Source organism: Cricetulus griseus (genome assembly GCF_003668045.3).
Source record: "Cricetulus griseus strain 17A/GY chromosome 1 unlocalized genomic scaffold, alternate assembly CriGri-PICRH-1.0 chr1_1, whole genome shotgun sequence".
Lineage (NCBI taxonomy): Eukaryota > Metazoa > Chordata > Mammalia > Rodentia > Cricetidae > Cricetulus > Cricetulus griseus.
Genome location: NW_023276807.1, coordinates 75,646,140 through 75,663,361, shown reverse-complemented (window position 1 = coordinate 75,663,361; position 17,222 = coordinate 75,646,140). Strand labels below are relative to the sequence as shown.

The 17,222-nt window shown below is 47.7% G+C and overlaps 1 protein-coding gene across 3 annotated transcripts in view; it reads right to left on the bottom strand.

Annotated features, from left to right (window-relative positions):
- The window catches only part of Abcc1 (ATP binding cassette subfamily C member 1), a 122,694-nt gene that overhangs the window by 18,404 nt on the left and 87,068 nt on the right, over positions 1-17,222 (bottom strand). For all 3 annotated transcript variants that reach the window (XM_027387692.2, XM_027387693.2, XM_027387694.2), the window contains exons 16-19: positions 14,467-14,593; positions 12,471-12,647; positions 7,824-7,991; positions 5,362-5,545 (exon numbers count right to left, since the gene is read on the bottom strand). In XM_027387692.2, the coding sequence (XP_027243493.1) occupies positions 5,362-5,545; positions 7,824-7,991; positions 12,471-12,647; positions 14,467-14,593 (656 nt within the window). The remainder of the gene's footprint in view (positions 1-5,361; positions 5,546-7,823; positions 7,992-12,470; positions 12,648-14,466; positions 14,594-17,222) is intronic.

Here is a 17,222-nt window from a genome sequence, read left to right as displayed (position 1 = left end):
GAGTCTATATATAAGGCTGGCTGCAAAACCTGAGGGAAATGGGCAAAATGAGCTCTGCCCTCTTCTGTTCCAATGTTTTCATAGCTCTGTTCACGTGGGGCTGTCTGACAGACACACAGGTGGTACAGGGGAGTCTAACTCAGATCCCCCTCAGAGCAAGGTCTCTTACCCACTTATACTACTGCCCCAGTCTCTCCTAGCACTGAGTATGGGTCACTGAGCCTACAATCCAGGCACTGTATCCACTGCACACCACAGATGCACTGCCTAGCTGTGCCTACCCACCACCCTCAAGCAGGGACCAAAAGAATCACCAATGGCACCACTACTCAAAAGGCTCTGGGACTTCCCAGGTTCAATAGACTGGCCTCCCTTGAGGAGACAGCTCAACTGCTTTGTAGTGGATTCCCCATTTTTCTCCCCAAAGAGACCTGTGTGATTTCAGCACTCAATGTCAGGCCTCCCAACATCTTAGGGCCATGGGAGAGACAGGCAGCTGCTGAGGGCTGTGAGAGGAAACTGCCACCCTGCAGGAGGAACTCTCCATCTGCTGTTCAGGACGATGACCAGGAAATGAGGCGCTTGTGGGTTTCTCAGGGCAAGAAACAGGAGCCTAGGCTGTCTTCAAACCTGTGATCCTCCTGCCTGGGCTGTGTGAAACAAGCTCCCATCTCACCTGGCAGGAGGCTACGGTGGCTGAACTGGGGAAATGAACCCACCACTGGGGTGGAGCATGTGGTACATTTACTGTCAAACAAAGTGTGCCATGTACAGAAAATAAACGAGGGTCAGAGAGTTCAGTAGGTAAAAGTGCTTGCTGCCAAGCCTGAGCACCACACATGCATGCTCACACATACACCAAGTATATGTAGAGCCCTTTTTTAAAATATAAGCAAAAAGTAAGAAACACAGTCCTTCATGTTGTGTACAAAGGGCTCTCATGGCTGGAGCAGGAAGAGTGAGACAGACAGACTTCCTTCACCAACAGGGATTCAGGAAAACCCTTAAACATCGAGTGGAGCAAGTAAAATGCAGTGACAAAGAAAATTGCCATAATCCATCACTTGAGCTAAGAGGCAAGGATCAATCCTGCCTGAGAACAAACAGACCAGACTTAGGGCAGACCTTTGCAACCACAAGGGTGTGAACACGTAGAAAGAACTCATTCCAGTCAGTCATGAAGGCTGACAGGAACACAGGCTGTCACACAAGCAAAGAGCAAGTCACAGCTCCCCCACCCCCCCCCTTAAAGATAGTATGTCTCCAGCACACACTAACCCTAAACTCAGAGTCCTCCATCAGCCTCCCAGCTGCTGGGGTACTGTACCTTTTCCTTCAGATCACTAAAGAGCAGAACAATAATTAACAACAGCCAACAAGCAGAAGCAGACCCTGTCCCCAACCCCATGAATAAGCTAGAAGTCTATAATGCATTGTAGTACAATGTAGAACTATGCAGCCATGTAAGGATGTATGGGTGCAATGCAGACTAGACTTGAGAATATAAGGCTTGAAGAAGCCAGAAAACATCACATATTGCAAACATGGAACTTTAGGAGTACAACAGTCCACAGAGATGGAATACAGGAATGGGGACTCTAGCAAAAGAAAAAAAAAAAAAAAAGGGCAGTGTGCACTTGTGCTTGCTAATAGTTCTGAGATTTCCCTTGGGGTGACAAGAATGTTCTAAAGTTAATCATGGTGGATACAAGACAGTATGTTAACAAACACCAGCTGGCACAAATTCAATGAACATCTGATTGGTAGTTGAATGATAGCTCAATAAAACTTTTTGGTTTTCTGTTTCAAACTCCCAATAGCCCACCTGCCTGAGCCTCCCAAGTGCTGCAATCACAGGTGCGTATTACCACACTTGGCAAGTTAATATCATATTTATTAAGAACTACTATGATATGGTGGGAGGTGTCTTTAATCCCAGCATCAAGATGAAATCTTTTGTGAATTCAAGGTCTACTCATTCTATATAGAAAGTTCCAAGCCACCCAAGACTACATAGTGAGACCCTGTGTCAACCTCCAGCTGTCCCTTCCCCTATTGGAAAATAAAATCAGAAAACACAGCCACTGGTGACACCCTAATGTTGACCTGAAAATGGGCCCCACTCCCCTTACAGGAGAGACTAGACATGAAATGTCCTGCCCTGCTGTCGCCACTTTGTGTCCTTAGACCAGATGTTTCTTCTTTGACATTCAAGCTTTTTGGTTTTCTGTTTCAAACTCCTAATGGCCCACCTGCCTGAGCCTCCCAAGTGTTGCAATCACAGGTGCTTAGCCAGGAGAGGTGGTGGCTCAGTGGTTAAGCGCACTGAGTGATCTTGCAGAGGATCAGGGTTTGATTCTCAGCCCCCACATGGTGGCTCACAACTGTCTATACCTCCAGTTCCACAGGCTCTGACTCCCTCTTCTGGTCTCCTTCTGCACACAGTGCACATATTTACACCCAAGTTCACAATGCATATCCACTTAAAACAGAGAATGAATAATAGAGTTCCCCACTAAATTTAGACTAAAATTCAAAACTACTTCTTTGAGGCCCTCCTGGGTGAGCACCACACTGTGGTGATATATTATTTATGGTTTATTAAAGCTTGCCTGAGAATTCAGAAAGCAAAGTCAGCCTCAAGCTATAGAGATCAGGCAGTGGTGGTGCACACCTTTGATCCCAGGACTCAGGATTAAGAGGCAGACCAATCTCTGTTAGTTCAAGGCCACACTGAGCTACACAAGACTGATACAGTCCTAAAAAGAAAAAAGAAACAGCTCCCACAAAGATGATCTCAGCACTTGGGATCACACACCTTTAATCCCAGGACTCATGAGATATATTTAAGACAGAAACAGAGTCTCAGAGTGGGCATTCATTCTCCAGCCACACTGAGGATAGGAAATCTCAGGATTCTCCAGCCACTTTGAGGAAAGCACAGCAGTCTCAGATTTCATTCTGAGGTTTGTGGATCAGTCCTTTCAGCCTGCACTAGAGGTAAGAGTTAGTGGCCGGCTGTTTTGCTTTTCTGATCTTCAGCTTGAAGCTTGAACCCCGTATCTGTCTCTGGGTCTTTTATTTTTCACGCTACACCTGGCCACCTCACTTCCTATCTCCTACTCTGATTTCCACTGCCTAAGCTGATCTGTCCACAGTAGTCTGGTCCTGAAGCCTTTGCATATGCCCAGACAGTCTCTAGTGTGGCTCCTCCCATGTCTGTCATCTCCTCAGTGAGGATCCCAGAGCCCATGCTGCATCCTGGCTTCATGAATCTGTCTTCTACCTCTACATTTTAAGGTCCACTAGGAGAGAGATTTTCCTGTTATCTTGTCCCCAAACCTGAACTGTGTATGTCCTCCTGTAAGTACCAAGTGAAGGCCTCACCCCCGGCATCAAACTGCTAAAGTGAGACATAATCTCCAAGAAAGACAAGGGCGAGTCACTGCAGTCAGGTGGCCTAACCTCCACTTTTCTACTTTCTTTGCCAAGAGCTGACTGGGAGCCAGGAACGCAGTGCATGACTGGGAACCCCAGCACTGGGCAAGAGGACCAGGTGGGTGAGGGATGTAAAGATGAAGAGAGAGAGGCCTGAACACAGCACAGCCCACACTCTACGGCCAACTTCCAGCCACAAAGCTCTGACACAGGAATTGCTTTCAGGGCAGGCTATGCAATGGGTCTGTACTGGGTCGTTTTGTATGAGTCATCAGAGAGATGAGATCCAGCTGTAAGGGTTTTCTCATTTAGTTATCAGTGGGGGAGGGCCCAGAACATGGTGGGTGGTGCCATCCCTGGGATCTATTAGGTGGGCTAAGCAAGCCTGGGAAAGCAAGCCAGTAAGCAGCTCCCCTCCATGGCCTCTGTATCAGCTCCTGCCTCTGGGATCCTGCCCTGTGTGAGTTCCTGTCCTGACTTCCTTCAGTGATGAGCAGCAATGCTGAAGGGTAAGACTAATAAACCCTTTCCTGTTTGCGTTCCTGTCCTGACTTCCTTCAGTGATGAGCAGCACTGCTGAACTGTCAGCCTAATAAACCCTTTCCTCCCAACCTGCTTTTTGGTCATAGTGTTTTGTTACAGCGACAGAAACCCTAACTAAGACAGGGCCTGAGAATGCTTAAATACTTCATATACAGTAGTTGCTCGTAAATACTCAAATGGAGTATTTGAGTATTTATTGATTTGAGAATCAAGTGGAGAGCAAACAGCATTTTTCTTAGTGACAACAAGGTCTCAGGCCAACCCTTGGGACTGCAGGGTCCCCCATTCATTGACTCTGATGGGAGTTTTACCCCTGGGAAACTGTACAATGGGAGGGACCCTGCAGCTCCATCTGAGGGTCATCTACCTAAGATCTACTTGGGGATGTACAGGATAACCTGCATGTCCCAGAGAGGCTTTGGCTAGGTGGGGGATTGTCAAGCAAGTTTCAGACATTTTACAACAGCTTTAACCAAAGCAAGGTGTCCAGATCAAAGCCCTGTGGGCTACAGAGCATCAGCTGGCATCATCTTTGCCAGCTGGGGCCACTGTTCCCAAGATGCAGCTAACCAGAGGGTCCTCTGAGAGGCTGCCTGAGAAGGCTACAAAATAGTCCCCAATTTGCTGGCCAGTGATGGAGGGACCCAGGCTGCTGGAGCCTGGCACGTGCTTTCTAAGTCCGCTGCAACAAAGTCTGCAGGGGCAGATTCAACTGGCACAAAAAACTTGGGCCAACAGCAGAAGTCCAGGAGAACAGGTGGCTGCCAACAGTCAGGTCTGTGGCATCATGTATCAGGGGAACAGTACAGCTACAGTATTCAAGCACCCAGGATGTCACCCAAGACTACACCAATCACCTGCACATGCCAGAATGGCCCTGCAGTTTGCTCTTGGGGGGCTGCAGGGACAGAGACACAGCTCAAGGGGTCTTAAAGAGAAGCCTTGGGCCACAAAGCTGTGAGGAACATGGCCACTATGAGTGTTCACACTCCGCCTTAGGCCATCCTATGAGACTCATACTGTTCTGAGCTACATCATGGTTGTCACTGGTACTCAGCACCTCTGGGAATACAGAAATCTGTAATTATTATTGTCCCCATTTTAGCCACTGAGGAGCTTAAAGCCCACATGGAGGACAGAGACTAATCTTGAGGTAACAAAGCCAAGACCCAACCCTGTGCACATGGGTGTCAAGTGCTAGGAACCCTTTCTACCTGACCTGCAAGGTTAAGCAGGTCTACCCATTGGTTGGTCCCCCAAAACCCAAAGGGCTTGTCACTCATACTCTCATGAACTGTACCCCCAGGGCACAGGTAAACCCTCCCATAAGCAGCTATGATTATCAGAACCAGCTCCTGAAAGTCCCCCTGTCATCCTTACTGTTATCCTCTGAGGCCAGGTCCTGCTCAGCACTGGCATAGGTGCGCAGGAACTCGGCGAAGGCCCCATCCTGGTCTAGCAGCTCCTGGTAGGAGCCCATCTCTGATATCTTGCCGCCACTCATGACAATGATGAGATCCATTTGGGGCAGGTAGCTGACGCCATGGGTGACCAGGATCCGTGTCTATGAGCAAAACAGAGACCTGACCCCATCAGCACCATGAAGGAAACTGTCACAGCCCTGTAGAGACTAGAGGCATCTAGGCTAGGATCTCGGGACCTGGTGGCACTGCTCAGGTCCAAAAGCTTTGGGCTCTCTCTCTCTCTCTCTCTCTCTCTCTCTCTCTCTCTCTCACACACACACACACACACACACACACACACACACACACACACCTTCACCCCTCCCCCCCCAGGCCCACACTGTGTCAGAGCATCAAGGGACAAAGCCAACAGACCCCTGCCTGGACTCCAGGGATGGAGACAATATGAACCACAAGCTAGAACCAGTGCTGGAGGGGGCAATGTATAAATGTATAGAGAAGGCTAATTCTGAGAGTTGGGAAAAACCACTTGAGAAGGAAACTCTAAGACAGAGACAGTACCACCCAAGAGTGTGGATGACGGAATAGTGAGACCACAACACAAATGTGCATTTGGCAGCCCCGTTTATTTGCAGAGTTAAGAACTAAATTCAAAGCCTGTGCACGCTAGGCAGGCACTCTATCACTGGGGTACATCTCTGGTCCTTATCTTTTAAGACAAGTTCTTGCTCTGTAGGCCAAAGTGCCCTAATTTTCTGACCTCAGCCTCCCCAGTTCTGGGCTAACGGGTGCACTCCGCCATGCCCAACTCTGATGTTTGTATTTTAGACAGTAACTTTCCCTATCTTTCAGCTCAAACCCACCACAAAAATGGTCTATGCTGCACGTTTGCTTGTTTTGTCATGCTGAGCACATTGATGTGTTTTAGACTATCAATAGGTGATGGTCTCTTCTTGAACAGCCAGGTGGCAATTGCCATGCTTTAAAAGGTACACACAGCACACCACCTCTAAGGGAAAGGGTGGGAATACTTGCTTTGGTTTTGCTGTTTTTTCTTAAGCCTCAACATTCCTTCCTGTACACATTGCTACTTTATAATTAGGAAGAACCAGTATGTTCCTCTAACTGTCCCCCCTCGCTCCCCCCCCAAAAAAAACAGGAAAAACAAAACCAGGATCACAGCCTCTGTTTCCTCTCTGGCTAAGGCTGGCTGAGCCATCTTCCTGCTCCAAGCCCCACCCTTAGCTTCAGTCTTGCTTGCCTGCCTGCCATGGGGAAGGAATGACAGCCTTACTGAAGGTCTGGGTGGTTTCACGAGGAAAAAGGTCCTTTGGCCAGTGAGGCAATGAATTCAAGTGGGGCCAAGAATTTACCCTATAAAAGACCTGGTAAATTACCTGTCTTAGGAAGCTCTCAAATGGCTTAGTTCATAAAGTGCTTGCCACACAAGGACCTGAGTTTGATCCCCAGAATCCATGTGAAAAAGTCAGACATGGTGGCAGACCCTGTAGTACCATTCACCAGGGAATCAGGGACAGGAGGGTCTTTGGAGGCTCTAGGTTCAGGAAGAGACCCTGGTGCCTGACTAAGGACACCCACGGTTGACTTCTCACCTCCAGCTGCATACATACATGCATGCACACCAGTACATTCTGTGCTGGCTGGTTTTGTGTGTCAACTTGACACAAGTTAGGGTCATCAGAAAGGAAGGAGTCTCAGCTGAGGAAATGCCTCGATAAGATCCAGCTGTAAGGATTTTCTCAATTAGTGATCAATGGGGGAGAGCCCAGCCCATGTTGGGTGTTGCCATTCTTGGGCAGGTAGTCCTGGGTTCTATAAGAAAGCAGGCTGGCCAGGTGATGACTTTCCATTTCTGTCACTCAGGATGACAGTTTTTAGTTTCTTTTATGCAATAGCATGCTTAAGAATGACATTCTTAGCCAGGCAATGTTGGCATACACCTTTAATCCCAGCACTTAGAAGATAGAGGCAGGTGGATCTCTGTGAGTTCAAGACCAGCCTGGTCTACAAAGCAAGTTCCAGGACAGCTAGGGCTGTTACAGAGAGAAACCCTATCTTGAAAAATTAAAAGAAAGAAAAAAAGAAAAGTCAGAAAGAAAGTAGGCTGAACAAGACATGGTCTCTGTATCAGCCTCTGCCTCCAGGATCCTGCCCTGTTTGAGTTCCTGTCCTGGCTTCCTTCAGTGATGAAAGCAATGCCAAAGTGTAAGCCTAATAAACTCTTTCCTTCCCAACTTGCTTTCTAGGCATGGTGTCTGGTCACAGCAACAGAAACCCTAAGACATACACATGATGCGAGACACACACACACACACACACCATGAAAGCAAGCCCAAGAATCAAGAACTTGTCCAGAGCTATGCTGCCAGTCCTGAAATCCTGGCCCTGGGAGAGTACCTTGCTCTTCAGTAGGCCCATGGGACCAACCACCTTCTCAAAGATGTGCTTCCCAACATGTGCATCCACAGCCGAGAGGGGGTCATCGAAGAGGTAGATGTCAGAGTTACAGTACACAGCTCGGGCCAGGCTCACACGCTGCTTCTGGCCCCCTGACAGGTTCACACCCTAGGAAGACAGTGAGGAGGGTGGGTTTCTTGGGATCCCTGGACAATCCTGAGGAACCACATAATCATACAAAACCAGAGTGGGGACAGAAGAGCTGCTGAGTGGGGTGTCTGACCCCCAGCCAGTGCTCAGGGAAGGGAAACAGACAGCTAGACCTGCTGACACAGGTCTATCCAGTTCAGCTACTCAGAGACTGAGGCAGGAGGATGGCAAGTTCAAGACCAGCCTGGGCACCATCTCAAGTGAAACATAAAAGGAGGGCCGGGGATGCGGCTCAGTTATAGAGCATGTGCCTGGCCTCGTAACGGTCTCGGTCTGGTCCCTAGTGCTACAAGAAAAGAGGAGGCAGCGGTAGCTGTTAACAGCTTCAGACCCGTCAGCCTGTATAAAGATTATATTATTATGCTGTAGCTGATGTCACTACTGTTGCTGTCAGCAGTCAGTCTGTGGTGAGCTTCACTCTGAGCTGCCATTCCTATTGCAGCCACACAGGAAAGCTGACTGCACCCAAAGTGCTGAGACCCCTCCAGTACTCCACTCACGGAGGAAAGATTCAGCACTGAGCAGCAGCAGGGGACCAACACGATGGCCATGGGACACCTATTGAATAAACTGCCCAAACCTGCAGAGATGGACACTCCCTTCCTTTGCAGAGGCTAGTCCTCGGGTCTGTCCAGATACACTGCCTTCCTGTGCTGAGGCTGGCCCCAGTAGTTATCTCCCATATTTTGTATTTGATTTGATTTGGGCAGTGCTGGGAACAGAACTAAGGGCCTTTGCACACACTAAACCAGTGCTCTACCACTGAGCCACACTGCTAGATATTTTTCATATTTTATTTTGAGATGAACTCTTGCTAGGTGGCCTACACTGGCCTCAAACTCATGATTCTCCTGCCTCAGCTTCCTGCATGCTGGGATGATAGGTCCAGATATAAAGGTCCCGTCCAAGCTGGGCCCTTTGGATGCAGCTTATTGACCTGAAATCAGATGCAGTAACCAAGATTACTTAATCTGTGAGCGAGTGAGAGAGACAGAGAGAGAGAGAGAGAGCACTGTGTGAAAGAGCTGTTGCTATGTAGAGGAGCTATGCCTAGAAACTGTCGAAAGTGCTGTGTGGTGGATAAGCTATGTAAATGAGATTTATAGCTATGGCTGTGTGGAGATTTATAACTGTAACTGAATACAGAAATATGTAACTGGGCAGGAGAGGGATGTATGTATGGAAGAGAGAGATCATTTTAAGTTTAAGTAAAGAGGTCACCAATAAAAAAGCGTGCGCTGGCTCCTTTTTTCTTCGGTTACCAGGAGAAAGTATATGCTTGTTTATTTTTCCCCTCAGACATTAAAGTCTAGCAACCCTCAAATAAGAGGGCCCTATTATCCTGGTGCTGACTGGGGGCTGGCCCCAGTAGTTAGTATTATTTTGGCACCAGAAACAGAGGACAATATAGAAATTACTCAGGAAATTACCCACAGAGAAGAGGGGATTTTCATGGAGGAAATGCCCCATATGCACCCTCTGGGAGTGTTCGAGAGAGACACTTCCTAATGGTCACTGGTGGATTCAGCAGATCCCTTGGTCTCCCCAGCACCAGGTAAACATGGCTGAGGAGATGAATTCCCTAACCTTCCCTTTGTGTTTGTCTTTCCCTCAGAATGACTCAAAGTTTAAAACAGTCTTGGTACAAAGAAATAGGAAGAAAAAACATGTCTCTTGCAATATTTCTGGAAAGAAAAGAGCTTACAAAAAGCCTGCAGCATGGGTTTCAGTTTGGAGTAGCAGGAGCTGCCCTTTAGATAACTCTTGGCTGTCTGCCTGTACGCTAGTCAGACTCCTTAAGCTAACTGGAATTCAAAAGATGATCCATCTCCCATGTTTCACTTTCACTTTTTTCTCCAACTGCCTTAAAAGTTCTAAAGAATGTCTCTTTCTCTCCTTCTTTCTCTTTCTGGAAAACGGGAGCTTTTTGCTTGTTTACAAAATAGCATCAGAAAGTTCCAATTAGCCCTATAAAGACCATTTCACAGGAAAGACATTTTCTGTGATTTGGGGATTCTCTATGTATCTCTGCCTTTTTCTTCCTTCTTCTGGCTGTCTGTAGTCAATCTCCTAGATTCACTATCTATGTCTCATCCCTTCTCTCCTACTCGCTCCCCTCCCCGCAGGCTGCTTCATTTCAAAGTCTATTTGTCTTCTTGTTAAAAAGTCCTCCTACCTTGAAGGAATGGATGATAATGTGGCCACAGCATGTTTGTCTACTGATTGGTTTTGAATGGCTATTTTGTGTGTTCTGTGAGTCTTGCTGGCAGCCCAGATTTACACACAGCTATCTGTCTGTCTGTCTCCTACTTCTGTGCTTCCCAATTCTCATTTATCCCTGAAAACCTTTCCTCTTATTATTTTGGTTTCTTCACTGCACTTACTTTATTTCATGATATACTATAAAGGGATTTATAATATTAACAGTCTGTATATTGTATTTATTATTAAAAAGCCTTCATTTCAAACTAAAAGAACTTCAATTCAAAATTATTAATTTTTAGGTTAAATCTAACAGATAAAATCCTGATAAACTATTAATTTGGCTCTGACAAAATACCACCACATTACCATGACCACAAATAATAATAATGTTTGTTAATTTATCTGGAATTTTTGTCTCTTTAAGAAGGTTCTTTTGTGATAGTGGGGGACTGTGTTCACACTCTCCCCTAATTTTGTTTTTTCTTAATTAAAAAAAAGAAGATTCTTAGAAACATCAGAACATCAGTTTGCAGTCACCTACACCCACAGGTGGAGACAAACTTGAGAAAAAGTACTACCAACCTACTGTTTGTTTCCCCACCAGCCTATTTCCTTAAAGGGGGCATCTCTCTCTCTCTCTCTCTCTCTCTCTCTCTCTCTCTCTCTCTCTCTCTGTCTGTCTCTGTCTCTGTCTCTCTCTGTCTCGCTCTCTCTCTCTGTGTCTCTGTCTCTGTCTCTCTCTCTCTCTCTCTCTCTCTCTCTCTCTCTCTCTCTGAATATTGGAACTCCCCTTTCTCATCTGCCAGGACCTTGCACTTCAAAATTCCAAATGAACACCTAACGAGGGATATTCATAATCAGTGAGGTTACGATATCCTTTATTAAACGCCAGCCAAACGCCAGCCAGCTCGTGCCAGGGGCAGCAAGGCAGGGAGGCCATAGAGAAGGCGCTCCCACGTGTCTTGTCTGTCCCTTTAAACCCTATCTCGCATCATCCTTCTAGCAGGCGTGGCTTACACTGTCCCCTACATACACCTAAGAAAAGTTTCCTCTATAAAATCCCTTAACTTCATGTTCTTTCATTAATATATATTTGTTCCAGCAGATTTCTAATGAATTAAAGATTACAGTCTGCTCAAAAACTGCCTACACGTCCCTGGCCCAAGATCATCCCAAAGACCCTAGACAACAAATGAAACAGCCTGCTCCTCCCAGGTTGCCACTGCATTCCAGACGTCAGGACCCCCAACTTCTCGCCCATATCAGCAGGAAGCAACTATGAGAGATTTCTATTACCCCCCCCCCCTTTTTTTTTCTAAACTGAACTCTGCAGCTCAGGGGCTGGACTGCCCTCTCATGGCCAAATTAGTTAATTGCTTTGATTACAAGTTTAAAGATACTGGTCAGCATCAATCCAAGGGCCCCACCCCAGTCAATCCAAAGGATCCCCAGATCCACACCAAGTAAAAGACATTATGCATCAAATAAGCAAGTTGGTAGATAGATCCTTGGCTGGAGACTGGGAGCACACAAACTTAGCTCTCCCAAGAGGTCCCCTTCACTGGGACTGGCTGCATTCCCAGCACACACAAGACACACCTAAGGCCTTCTTCAAAAGTGACAGTGGAACAGATGACAAGAGGGACTTAAGAACCTTTGTCTCTTTGCTGTGTGACTTGCCACTAGGCAAAGTCCCCTAACCTCTCTGAGTCTTCTCCCTTTCCTCAGCCATCCTTTAGAGATCACATGAGCTGCTGTGCACATATTTCAGGGCTAAAATGTTAGCATGGCAGCAGAATGGAGGAGTGGGTGTCAGCTAGTCCAGGGCTGTCTGAATAATCACTCACAGACACACGTCTGAGGTGCACTGCATGACTGACAAGGGGAGTCACTTCTAGTGTCTTGTGCTGTGGGTGGGACAGTTATGTGGGCAAAAGCACAGCACACCTTTTTTTTTTATTCTCTTGGACTCTGCATCACCGTTCGAGAGGCTCCCACTTGGGTGGCTGCTAATACCTCAACTCAGACAACAGCACCAAGAGCCAGATAGTATAGACCCTCACCAAACTCACAGAGCTTGACAAGAGGAGCAGAGCCACAGAAGGGAGACGGCAGGTAGGGACAGTTCACTTGCAGGAGGAGCATTTAATGTGAAAGGCACTGACAGAGTGTGCACATGTTTGTCACACAGTTGCAGCTGACAGCTACATGATGTACCCATGCCATACTTACCTTCTCACCTATCTCTGTCCGGTCCCCACTGGGCAAGATTTCCAGATCCGGGAGGAGGGCACAGGCTTCCAACACTGCTTTGTAGTAGTATTCCTTCATTGGGTGCCCAAACAGGATGTTCTCTTGGAGAGAGTCATTCTGAATCCAGGCCTGCTGGGGCACATAGGCCACAGTACCCTGTGTGGCAGACAGTGGAGAGGAAAGACAGACAGACTCTATGAAAAGACAATAGCGTATAACTGCCTGCAAGAAGAGCCGGTTGCCCAAAACACACAGCAAAGGCAAGAACAGAGAAGGGCATTAATCCAAAGCGAACATCACAGACAAGGAAGAAATAAATCCAGTTCTTTCAGGGACAGAAAGACCTGCTTGACTGGACAGGGGTGAGTCACATGAGAGGAGGACAGGCAGGAAGGCAGGTGGCAGGGACCAGTTCACACAGGGCTGGTGTCATGCCCACCTTTATCAAAAAAAAGGTGATGAAACAACACAGAGGACTCTAAAGTAAGGGAATAGAAATCAATGACCTAAATCTGGATCTAAAAGCTCAGAAAAATGACTCAGTTGCTATTCTAACATTCCAGAGTCTATGAGCCCCAATGTCAGGACACCTCAGCTGTAAACCTCACAAGATAATTCATCCGAGGCCATGTCTACCAAGGTACTGGGAAAAACTAATGTTTTTCCAGCTACAAATAAGTCTTGGACTCAAAACATCAGTGCTTAGGATGGTAGGAACCCAGGAATTATGAAACAGAATGCAATATGGCTATCTAAACATGACAAGCAATTTCCCTTTGTCAACCTTTCTCATGTTGCCCGTCCACTACTTGGAAGAAACAACAGGATATATCTTGAAGCAACAGGTATCTGCCCAGACCCAGACACTGTCCACTTCTAAACGAGCACTGAACCAGCAAGGGAAAGGTCTGAACTGAAATCAAATAGTGACATAAGCCTACACCTCAGACTTGAGTTCCCAGGAGAAGGGATACAGATGACAGACAGGTTCAGGGACAAGTATCTGGCACGGGCTGGCTAAAGTAAAATAGTTGGGTTTTTGTTTGTTGTTTTGTTTTCTTCTCTGGCTGCTCCAGAGGCTACTGGCAACACTGAAAGGAGCTGACTTATAGCAAGTACAGGCCTCAGGGGAAACAAGGTGCATGTAGACAGGCCCCAAGGGACTTAATGCTTACAGCAGCCTGGAATGCTTCATGGAAAGTTTAGCTCAGCTTGAAGCGTACTGCATCTCAAATCTCTAATCCCACACTCTTCCCCTCCAGGCCCCCATCAAAAACTCAGCTAACACTAAAGATTCAAACTGTGTTTCGCACACCAGGCTCTGAGATGATTCCAGCCACACCAACCAGCACTGGCTATATTCTATTTACAGGACAAGACACAGAAAGATCCAAAAGAAAGAAACCAGAAGGTTCCATCCACAAAGACTATAGGATAAAGTGAGAGTGGAGGGGGTACAGCTTGAACCTTGAAGGGATGCTAGGATATACCCAGTAATTCTCTTTCTTCCTTCCTTCCTTCCCTCCCTCCCTCCCTCCCTCCCTCCCTCCCTCCCCCTCCCTCCCTCCCTCCCTCCCTCCCTCCTTTGTTCTGACATTTTCAGGCAGTTATATAATTGTACTTTGGTTAAACTCACCCTAGCGCCCCTCCCTCCCTTAGCCCTCCTTCTGCTTTTGGGGCACACACACACAGGAGTATTATTCAGCAGGGGAAATGGTTGGGGATGGAGACCATCATGTGAAGGCAGAAGCCACAAGTGTGAGCCCCTCTGCATCATATCTGGGCCTTCACAGCCTGTTTACTGAGCAGCTTCCACACTCCACAACAGCCAAAGAGCCGGGGCAAAACAAGCAGCAGAGAGAATGGGGGACGGCAGAAGGAAAAAGGGGGCTGCTCCCTTGGACAGTTTGTGAGAGACACTAGGCTGATGACCCTTCCTCCCGCACCATCTCTCCACCTTCTGGCCCCATCCTACCTTGAGAGCCACGTGTCCCTCCACCTTGTCCATCTCAGCCAGCAGGGCAGAAAGCAGAGATGACTTCCCGCAGCCTACCTGGCCCACCACGGCCACAAGGGCTCCTTCAGGGATGGAGAAGTTGATGCTGCAAGGACATAATAAGGAGCCTGAATGACACAGTGCCCTATGCCCTCCCTGTTGAGGGTGGCCCACACTCTGGCTGCCCCGGTCAGTGCCTGGAAACCTCCAGGCTGTGGGGCAAGGAAGGCCGTGGCCTGAGGGATCCAATGTAAATGCATCACAAAGCCTGGCCAGCACAGAGCCCAAGGGCTACATGTCACTCAGGAGAGGTGATGGAGGGCATTCACCTCACTGGGTCTACAACACTGTCCCCAATGACAAGCCACTTTCAGTTGAACTCAAATTCTTAGGCACCTGGGACTGGCTGAGAAAATCCACAGGATAGAAGACCAGAGTGTTAGGCCAGCCCTGAAAGAAGGACTGTGTGAAGAGACCAGAGCTGAGTTCCAGAAAGACCTTATTAACTCTGAATGGTCCTTATGTTTGTGTGTGCACATGTGTACATAATGTGTGAACATGTGGTGGCCAGAGGCCAATGTGTTCTTAAGGCTGTCTGCCTTGTTCTTTTATTGACACAAGGTCTCTCACTACCTGGAGCTTCTCAAATATGCTGGGGTGGTTGCCCAGTAAACTCCAGGGCCTCCTCCTGTCTCTGCCTCCCCAGGGCTAGGATATCAGGCACACACTGTACACTCAGCGGCTGCTGCTCTCTTTTAACATGGATTCTGTTGATGGAACTCGGGTCCTCATGTGGCACAGCAAGCACTTTAATGACTGAGTCATCTCCCCAGAACTGCCCGCCACCCCGCCTGGGGTAAGGTCTCACATAGCTGGCTGCCAACTCACTCACTATGTAAGCAAGGCTGACTCCTGGTCCTTCTGCTTCTGCCTCCCAAGTGCTGAGACTTCAGGTGAATACCACCATACTCAGCTTTGAAATGGTCTGTTAACAAATAGAAATTGCCAGGTGGTGGTGGTAGCACATGCCTTTAGACACAGCACTTGGGAGGCAGAGGCAGGCCTGGTCTACAGAACTAGCTCCACGACAGCTAGGGCTGTTACACACAGACACCCTGTTTGGAAAAAAACAAACAAACAAAAAACCAAACCAAACCAAACCAAACAAAACAAAACTTACAAGTAGTGGAACATAGCTTTAATCCCACCCCTCAGGAGGCAGAGGCAGAGGCAGCCTGGTCTGCATGCTGAGTTCTAAGCTAATCAAGACTACATAGTGAGGCTCTGCCTAGAAAGGGCAGAGACATGAGGCGTAAGCTCTACAGCTAGACTAGTGGGTCATCATGCATGACACAGCTGCTCCTATAGTTGACAGCTCAGCACACTGACCTCCATGCCCACACGGGGCACATGAGCACCTCAGGCCCCCAGGAAGAGGCCCTTCTTATCCCTGGGCACTGGTTTCAAAACTAGCTAACCACATGGATCAACTGTTTTTGTCTGATTCTTTTGTCTGTGTAAATATTCGAGTGAAGGTTAGAGGGCAAACTTGGGTGTCATTTCTCTGGTGCCATCCAGCTTGCTTTTTAGAGACAAGAGTCCTTCACTGGCCTGGGATTCACCAAGCAGGCTATTGTGCCTGTTTCTCCCTCCCCAGTGCTGGGATTACATGGATGTAACCATGCCAAGTTTTTGTTACGTGGGATGAGGGTCACATTCAGGTTTATTTACTGAGTCATCTCCCTAGCTCCTAGACCACTCATTGCTGTTCTTTTGTGCTGCATTGTGAGGGGCAGGGTCATGGGGCTACCCTGTGCAGCATTCCTAGGGAGGCAGCTGCCCACTTCTTCCAAGGGAGACCAGGATATTCTTACAAGCTATGGGGAGGCAAAGGTTAAACAGAAAAGGTTGGGGATTCACAGTGGCAGCTGAAAAGACCTGGAATCCTGAGGGCTAGGATGTTGAGAGTGGAGAATAGGCACAGGTAAGAGATGTTACAAATGAGTTGGGCAGGATTTAAGTTAGCCCCAAAGGAAGATCTTATACCTTCACGTAGTTAATGGAAGTAGAAAGGGAGAGATTCCTTTCTCTGGTGTCTGTCCTGTGACTGACCAAACACAGTGGGCAAGTTGCCACGGCAGAGAACAATCGTTTAGGGGCACAAATGACAAACTTGACTCCAAAAAAGTTCCCTTGCCTTGTGTTTTGGATTCCTTAAGGAGATGAGATCACTAAGCAAGCACAGTCCAGGGAATAGGGACAGGGACAGCTATTCTATAAACAGATAAGGACTATGCAGGCAGATACCATTGGAAGGGATAGGGGTGAACAGGCTGCTAGGAAACACTGAGAAATACAGAGAAATGCATTGCTAAGACAGAAACCTTTCAAAAGGGACTCAGCCTAGACAGCAGCATACCCTGGGCCTCTAAGCATTGTGCTTGGCTCAGAGAAAAGCATCATACCAAATCTGGGGCAGCTCAGAGGAACAGCAGAGTTCTACAGGTTCCTGAGACCCTGGATCATGCTGTACCTTCAAACGGACCTTCCTACTTCCCCAAACCCCAAATTCCCCTTGGGCCCGGAGCATGACTTTCTGTCACAATCAGAAGGGTATGATACCTGTACCAAGCACTTTCTGAGCTGCTCCTCACAACAGCCCAAGCAGTTGTGATTGGACCTTTTTTCAGATGGGTAAACTGAGGCTGAGAAAGGTGAACATCAGGGTCATGGAG